The sequence below is a fragment of the Castanea sativa genome, chromosome 6, assembly GCF_040712315.1.
Source record: "Castanea sativa cultivar Marrone di Chiusa Pesio chromosome 6, ASM4071231v1".
NCBI classification, from domain to species: Eukaryota; Viridiplantae; Streptophyta; class Magnoliopsida; order Fagales; family Fagaceae; genus Castanea; species Castanea sativa.
Genome location: NC_134018.1, coordinates 25,969,330 through 25,978,429, shown reverse-complemented (window position 1 = coordinate 25,978,429; position 9,100 = coordinate 25,969,330). Strand labels below are relative to the sequence as shown.

The window sequence follows — 9,100 nt, the reverse complement described above, 5'->3', positions numbered from 1 at the left end:
GACTCTTGCATGAAGTTGGGGTTGTTAGGGTTGGGGAGTCCTCCCGTGTTGAGACTTGAGAGAGAGACGTTCAGTGTAAGACAGTGGAAAGTGAGATTTGAGTTTGTTTAATTTGGGTAGATATTTTTTGTTGAATATATGATTTGTGTAAAGAATATTTTTTTGAGTGTTAATGTACTTTGTGTTCATCCCCTATGAAATTTTTTTAAAAAATTTTATTAGTCTTTCTTCCTTTAGAAAAAAAAAAAAAAGATCTTTATTAGTTTTTCTAATTTTTTTAATGAAAAAAAATTGAAAATAGTGTCGTTTCAAGTTTTTAACGGCAATTCATGTAACATACAGTGACAAAAGGCTTTTTTTGTTTGTTTTAGTTTTCGTTTCGTTTTGTTTTTTTTTGTTTTTTTTTTTTTTTTTTTTTTGAGAATTTAGTGTTAGAAGGTCTAAATTGAATAAATTTAGAAGTTAGATAACTGAATTGAAATATATGTAAAATTAGAGGTTGCAATTTGTAATTTAGCCTTAAAATTGTTAAGGAGATGAGTTGAAAGAAAATCAAATAATATTATAACAAATGTCAAACTATGGTTATCCAAAAAGTAAAAAATAAAATAAAATGTGAATTTTTCTAAAAAGGAAAACAAAATAAAATAAAATAGTAGTACTAATAAACTACTACCATATAACTAAAGTTAGAGTTACGTGATATCAAATCTGAGATCTAACGGTATAGTAGAGGAAATATTTCAAGCCAATGTGTCCCTATATTTAGAATAGGCTTCAATTTGTTCTAAGCATCATTTCATCTCATTTGTAATACCTTTCTCGGCCTTTTGGCTAAGATCAAGTGTAGTCTGTTCTTATCAGTTTAATCTCATTTGTAAAATTTTGAATTTATAATACTTTTAAATTATTTAAAACACTTTTAAATTATTTAAAACTCTTTTAAGTCCATCTAAAATTACTTAATTTAAAAATAATTCTAGCTCATTATTGTAAGTTGTAACTTATGTGTGAGAAATATTTAAACGTTGAGAGAGAGAGAGAGAGAGAGAGAGATTTTCCTTTATGGTTTGATCTAATTTAACTCAAAGTTAAGGCTGGATGTTTTGGGACGTACTTTTCCTCATTTACCAATAAGAATGAAATATTATATGTTACACAAATCTTGCAATATTGATGAAATTGTACCTATAAGCATTGGTGGAGCAAAATCAAGAAAAAAGTACTACAAAGTATATGCGATCGGTTTATTGAAGCACCAGTGCGCCACTATTTGGAATGCTATAAACGAACTCATTCGTCTACGAAATGAGATAGAGCAAGATCCTTCCCCACTACTTACCCACATTATTAGTGATTTGGCACCTTAATATAACCCACATGTGTAGAATTGGAGGATTTTGTTAGAGTGTTGAGATCATGAGCGACCCAACATTTGGAGGTCTCCTTGTGGTAAAAATAGCCCAAACACTTGCAGTCCTCTGTACACTTTTTGCCACAGTTATTTTCTGTAAGGGTATTTCCGGTGGTGAATTTGCTCATGAAATGGTCAGCACCTTCAACTTTGTAGTAGTGAAAATCATTCATTCCACAAGATGTAATCTTTTTGGGCTTGCAGTCCTTACTCCAACCCAATAACCCATTTGACATTGGGCAGGCAACACACTGGTTGCTATCACAAAGCCCAAATTCCCCGCAACGCTCAGGCAATTGGCACTCACTCTCAGTCGAGTCTCTATCAAATAGAATGTATGTAACTTCCCAAGCACGGTAATTTACCTTATCATAGTAAGTATAGAACCTAAGATTACCATCAATGCCAAGACGAAGAAAAGATAATGTGCTATTGTATTTGGGCCTAGCCGAAAGGCTGTTTCCAATATTTGGTGGGTTGGCCGAGGCCGAACGGTACTCTATGCCTAGATCATAAGAATAGGCTTCATTCGTTTCTGGGGTAGAATTTAGTGTCACATTTTCTAAGGAGCCCTCCAAATGAGAAGATAAGAAGAAGTAGAGAATCGGCCTAGGACTAGGAGAATTCTTGCTCTTATAGTAGAAGGCCAATCCTTTAGGCTCCATCACTAAGCTGTAAGGCCCATCATTGTTATCCCTTTCAGAAGCCCGACTTACAAGCTTAGTAACACTCCCAGCTCGCAAATATTGACCAACCAACAGTGTATCTGTTGGAGAGTCAAAACTTTGCCAAATAAAATTGCCCTTCGAGTTATGAAGGACCATGTTACCATTTGGTAACAATTTCAAGCCTACCACACCTTTGTTGGCGGTATTGGTTTGCCAAGCAACTCGGCCATCAGCATCAGCCAAGACTAGGTTCCCATCAGTCCCAAAAGTGAGGGTAGCATTTTCGTGAACTGGGTTGCCTCTATTGGCTTCCCAAACCCAACGAAACAGTGACTCTGAACGTCTGGTAGCCATGCGTAATGCGAGGGTGTAAGCATTAGGGGTGGTGTTATAAAAGAAAAGTTGGAATGGAGAATTAAAAATGGATAGTCCACGATAGTTTCCATCGTACTCAACAATGTATGGCCCAAATTCTCCTTCATTAACATATCTAAATGTTACATTGGGAGGAACAGAAGATTGAGCAATGAAGGGAAGAAGTGAGCAAAGGAAGAAGAGGGAAAACAAGCGCATTGTAGCTACAAGATAAAAAGGCAGTCTTGTTGATGTGCATAATATATCTTAGGCTTAGGCTTGGCTTTATTTATAGTGAGTGGGGAGAGGACATTATGGTCCATTAACTGTGGTGTGGATAAGTGTGACTGAAATTGTATTTTTTGGCTGGCCGCCCCCATCAAGATATGGTCCTTGGTCAAAGTTGTGGCCTAGGAGATTTTTTTTTTGGATAAGAGTGGCCTAGGAGATTTATTGTGAAACAAAAGCTTAGTTTGAACCCATTATGGTGTGGATAAGTGTGACCGAAATTGTATATTTTGGCTGGCCGCCTCATCAAGATATGGTCCTTGGTCAAAGTTGTGGCCTGGGAGATATATTGTGAAACAAAACCTTAGTTGGTGCCCATTCAAGCAATCACACTAGCAGTGTTAAATAGCTATATAGCTATTTTAGCTCTATTAAAATATAAAAATTAGTAAAATTAAAGGTTTTTTTTTTACCTTCATTGCTATAGTGCACATTTATAAATAGATGTGCACCGTAGCGGTAGCTAAGAGATTAAAAAAAAAAAAAAAATTTCATTTCTAGTTCGGATTAAAATATTATTTTTTTCCTTTATTTTTCTTTGCTATCATGTGGCGGTGGCGGTGGCGTTGGCGGTGGAAGAATCGGTAGTGGTGATGGTAGTGGCAGCGATAGCGATTGTGGTGGTGGTGGAAGAGTCGGTGGTAGTAGTGGTGGCGGTGGTAGTAGTGGTAGCAGTAGCGATTGCGGGTGGTTATGATTGTTGTTTATTGTAGTGGATATATTATTTTATTGTAGTAGATATATTATTTTATTGTAATGTTTATATTATTTTATTGTATTGAAAACTAAAATAGATCCACTACTGCAGCATGTTTTGTAAAGTGAGTCAGTAAAATAGTAAAATAGATAAAATAACTTTTTGTGGTACCAAATAGCTAAATTTTTAACTCAACTGCTATGGATAAGTGGGATTGAAATTGTATTTTTTTGGCTGGCCGCCTCATCAAGATGTGGTCCTTGGTCAAAGTTGTGGCCCAGGAGATTAATTGTGAAGCAAAAGCTGAGTAAATGGTGCTGGCTTAATTACCAGTCATTTGCATTAGGAAATATACATAGGTACACAACAGAGGTAGTATGTGGTTACAAATGAAATTCCTGGTGCTGGCTTAATTACCAATCATTTGCATTAGGAAATATACATAGGTACACAACACAGGTAGTATGTGGTTACAAATGAAATTCCTAGATAGAGGCAGAGGAGCTAAGGATAAAATACAACAAAGGCTACGGATAAATTACAACTAAACCGGCTATGTGATATATACAGGAACATTTGAATTTTGAGCAGCAACGTGATCTTTAGAAAGTGACTTGGAATATTTTCAGCCATATTAGTTATCCTAACTTATTGCAGAGTTCACAGCTGCAATTTGCAAGTAAATTAAAAGAGAACCTAACTCATGTCTTTGCTGGCTGGCTGTGGGTCCTTTTGATTTTGTTTCTGGGCCTTTGGCCTTGATTTATGTATTTATCGACAGGTACACCTCTGCTGTTAGTCTGTTCCTAATTTTTGGGTTTGTTCCAATTAAATTCTTCTAATAAGTTGTGGTCCTTGTGAATTTGCTTCTATATATATACACACACTAACCCTTGAGCATGGGCGTGTTCTTTTAGTTTTTTAGATAAAAGTTAATAATTTGCATCTATTTTAATTTAGAAATTTTTATTTTTATTTTTCAAAAAAATGGAAATAATAAACTTGAGAGGTAAGCAGTTATTATAATTTTTTTTTTGAATGTGAAAGGAAAAAAATCATAAATTTTAGGAGTTCTCTTTTTAAATTCAAAATGAAATTTGTTATTTAACATTTATGACTTTATTTCTAAATGAAATAACTCTTCATTAATGGTGGTATTTTTTAACCACATAAAATATCCTTATAAAATTCCCATATATATATATATATATATATATATATATATATATATATATATATATATAAAAGCAGCCACGTAAATTTGTCTAGATTTTTTGGTTCAACTTCAAACAATTACTACCGCACACTCTTGGTGCGGTGGTCACTCCACAAGCATAAATGCTTGTAGGGTGTGGGGGGCAAGGGTCCGAGTTCAAGTATCTAGGAGGGAGTTTCACACACTTATACACTTAGATTAAGTTAGAATAGAAATTCTATATTGTATATATAAAAAAAAAAAAAAAAAAAAAAACAAACAATTGAATCCATATATTACATTTTCCCGTCAAACAATCAATGAGTTTTTATTCAATCCAGTATTCAAACTAAGCATTTACTGTACTACGTACGAATTACGATGCTATGTCTGTCGTATTGACCTAAACCTTGCTTGCCCATCATATTAAAATTAAAATTGAGTAATGTTACATATAGAATACTTTCACAACAAAGTTAAAGCGGTAAACTATTATTGGAAGGTGAATAGCTAATTCAAAGTGAGCTAAGAATTAGAGATTGGGAAGGAAGTCAGAGAAGAAAAGGAAAGAAATTTAATGGTTAGTTCTCATTATGCATCAAATACAATCGTTCTAGCCTTTATACTTGGCTAATAAAACACTACTGAACAAGTAAGGATTTTATTTTGTAAATTAACACCATTTTGCTAACAATTTCGTTAGTTAGCATCGTTAGTTAACATCATTTTTTTTTTTGCAAACTAACATCTCGAGTCTCTTAGAATTGAGTTCACTGTTGCAACTTGAGCCTCATAGACTTGTTTCTATGAGGTAGCGTAACTGAGGTAGAAAAAAAATCTACGTGGAACTCGAGTCTCTAAGGCTCGAGTTGCACACAAAAAAAAAAAAAAAAAAAAAAAACAAGAAATCAAAAAACGTGGGTCTCTTCTTCTTCTCCCTTTGAAAAAAAAAATCCACAAGTTCTTGCAAACGGCCAAAGAAACAACAAAAACTGAAAAATGAAGCAAGAGATCAAACCTACAAATGCAGGCGGCGAACCCACAAACCCAAGCAACTAACCCACGAGCCCATGAACCTAGGTAGGGAACCCACGAACCCAATCTCGGATTGAACCCACGAATCTAGATCTCTCGAACCCAAACCCATTGACTCAGACTGAATCTAGGTAGCCAAGGCTCCAGGCAAAGGATTTGTGTAGAGGTTTTCTTCTTCCTCAGGTGAAGGTTTTGTTTTCTTCTATTTTTTTTTTTTTATTTACTTGTGTAGAGCAAGAACTCAATTCTCTAATACTCGAGTTCCATGTGAATTTAATTCACTTAAGCTTTACCAGCACATAGAACTCGAGTCTCTAGGACTTGAGTTTCTACAATGAACTCGAGTCTAAGATATTTGAGATGTTAGTTTTCTAAATAGTTTAGAAAAGATGCGAACTAAAAAAATTGTTAGCATTATGGTCTTAAATTACAAAAAAAAAAAAAAAAAAAAAAAAATCCGAACAAGTAACTAACTAACAACTAACCAACTAAATTTACTCTAAGTTGTTATTCCTGGACTAACTCAGGTGGCTAATTACAATAAGCACATGCCAATTAGCTAAGTAATACGACTATAGTTGCCTTTGCTGGTACGGTGCTATCTTACTAATACAGTGACAGTTGATATTAGGATCATTGGGAATGCTAACAATCCATACCTTTTAGACACAGGAGTAAAGTTGTAGCCACAAACATTGTGGCATGAAGAGTATCAGTATAAGCCTCTAGCCCAATCCAACCAATTTCTTAAGCCCAACCAAGTTGATTTTCAAGCCCAGTAAATAAAGCCATTATTTTCCCAACAATTCAGAAGATATTTCAAGGATAATAATAAGTCATTTTCTTCAAGAAATTAAAGAGTATTTAATGTTGGTTTCCTAGGAAACATTCAATCATTGTGTTTTATTCCTCCTAGCATCAGAGTGTCTTAACTTATAGCAAGCTCAATTTGATGCTAGTCTAGCCCAAATGTTTTCCTTGAAGATCAAAAGTGCAGCCGTCATTTTGAACATTTTTTTATCATTAATAAAGAAGTGAAAAAGTGTTTAATTAGTGTCTCCTAAGATGTATCAGACTTTATGTTTTATTTCTCCCACGCAGACTAGTATTTTATTGTGTTTCTAGTTCCTAAGAGCCATGTTTGACTTTAGTCATGTTAAGTTAATGTTTTAATTTCTATTTTCATTATCCTATGCTTAGAGGGTTGCTGTAAGCTCTATTTAAGCCTTTTGGTTGAATCAAATAAAAATAGGGTGTATTTTCAGATTAAAAACCTTGTGCTTTTCAGAAGATGGATTTCTTCTAAATTAACTCTTATCCCTTGGGTGGATTCCTTTGGGTGCGAGTTCCGATTTTTGTATCTCTTGGGTGGTGCTAATCTCTATCCCATAGAGTGGTGAGCCTATCTAGTTCTGTATCCTTAGATAAATTCCTTTAGGTGGTGTTATTTGTATCCCTTTGGGTTTACTTTGGTGGTGAGCTTAACTATTATTTTAATTCTTGAGTATTTTATTATTCCATATAACTAGAAAAAAATATAAAATTATATACATCCACCCTATCCTCATTTATCAAATTAGAGAAGTTTGGGTTGTACCATATGAATCTAGTATCAATCTTCCATTTATTGCTTTGATGTTGTTGGCCTAGCCTTCTTGGGCTAGGATATGCCTAAATTTAATGTTTGTACTTAGATCCACATGATTTTAATCTCCTTGACATGTTTTTGCTTAGATCCACATGATTTTAGGCTCCTTGCCTTGTTTATGCTTAGATCTACATGCCTATGTGTCCTTTCCCATGTTTTTCTTCGAGCTACATGTTTATGCTTAGATATACACCCCTGTGCTTAGATCTATGAATTTATAAGCTCCGTGCCATGCTTGTGTGTTTAGATCTATGTTGGTTGCTATGCCATGTGCTTCTAAAGCCCTTCTATCCCTTGATATCTTTCTTTCTTGTGTTTTGGCCCTTTTAGTAGGGTGTAGATCTAGATCCTGTGGTCTAGGCTTACATCCATAGACCTAGGCCTATATTAAAGGGTTTGGACCATTTCCTTTGCATGTCTATGTTTGCTTCTATCTTTTATCTCCATGTTAGCCTCTCTAGATCTAGGCTTTGCCATGATTTGTGCCCCCATTGGCTTGCTTGCGTGGTTACATCTATCCCTCCTAAGTTTTTTTTGGGTGTAACTGCTTGTGAGATATACATCTGTGGCGTTGGTGTTCTTGATTCGCACCTCTCTTTGCTCTATGCGACGTTGATATGCTCTCCTTGCTTGCTTTCGCTACTCGTTTGGCTTTCTTTGCTTCTTTGTATCTTTGCATGCTTGCCTACATGTTCATGCATGAGTTTGTGTGTCATCCATACTCTAATCTAATGGAACTATGGACACTCGATCCAAACCTACATTTTTCTTCCTAGGATACACTGTTTTGTTTGATAACATTCTTGTTTGCCCTTTCATATGCTTAGCATGCTTTGTTTGTCACCGTTTGGCAATCTTAGTTAGTATGTTACTTGCATGCTCTCCCTATCTCCTTTGTTTCTGTCTTTGCCTATCTACTGCTGTGATTCTTTTGTCTTTACATGTACATGCATGGAGCATGGACACTTGGAGCAAGGGTGCAACCTCCTCGGTGCAAGCAAAAAGGGCAAAGATGCAAGAAAGAAAAGACAAGCCCGCAAAGGGCAATGTTCAATAGATTAGAGGCCTTGCCTCCCCAAGTGGTTATGTCTTTCTATCTCCCTCTTTATGCCTCTTCTCTAGAGCATGTATTAGGGTTTCCTTCCTCTCCTTGTACCAATTTACTTTCCCTACTCCTTGCTCGGGCCATGTTCCCTGGGTATGACAATGTCCTTTTTACTTTCCTGCTCTGTGTGATAGCATTGTGTAAGATGTATATGTGTGCATATATATATATGGCTGCGTGTGGGTGATTGTGCACTTTGTATGATGGACTCCTGTTGCTACGTGAGTGACCCTCTCTAGTCATGAGAGTGTTTGACCTTGTAGTGTGGGTATGTACTCAAGACAATTGTTGTAGGTGCATATTCATGCTATATTGTGTGCATGATCATCGCGGTGTAATTTTCTTGATCCATGTCACCAAGTGACACTAGTTTCCCCATGTATGTGAAACACATCAACATGCTTGATACTTTGGGGGGCTTCAGCTTGTCTCAGTATGAACATGTTGATACGTGTCATATACACAGATGCGAAACCCTGCTAGTGCGCCATAGTGTACCAAAGTCAAAACTTTGCTAGATTTTTGTTGTGAAAATAGGGCATCCCCATTGCCGTATTCTCATGTTAAAAGTTTAGTGAGAATAGCGTTTGATGTACTATGACGCATTTGAGGAGACATGCTGTCGAATTTCCACCACGAAAATAAGGTGAAATGCTGCTGGATTTTCGCCGTTGAAATTAGGCAACTATTCCAAAC

The 9,100-nt window shown here is 35.7% G+C and overlaps 1 protein-coding gene and 1 pseudogene across 1 annotated transcript; one reads left to right on the top strand and one right to left on the bottom strand.

Moving 5' to 3' along the window:
- Positions 1-813: 813 nt before the first annotated feature.
- LOC142641878 (U2 spliceosomal RNA) lies at positions 814-922 on the top strand (annotated as a pseudogene).
- Positions 923-1,104: 182 nt separating this feature from the next.
- LOC142637953 (epidermis-specific secreted glycoprotein EP1-like) lies at positions 1,105-2,701 on the bottom strand. The gene has a single exon (XM_075811940.1). It carries the CDS (start codon positions 2,653-2,655, stop codon positions 1,351-1,353), a length of 1,305 nt encoding a protein of 434 aa, XP_075668055.1. The 5' UTR covers positions 2,656-2,701; the 3' UTR covers positions 1,105-1,350.
- Positions 2,702-9,100: the final 6,399 nt, after the last annotated feature.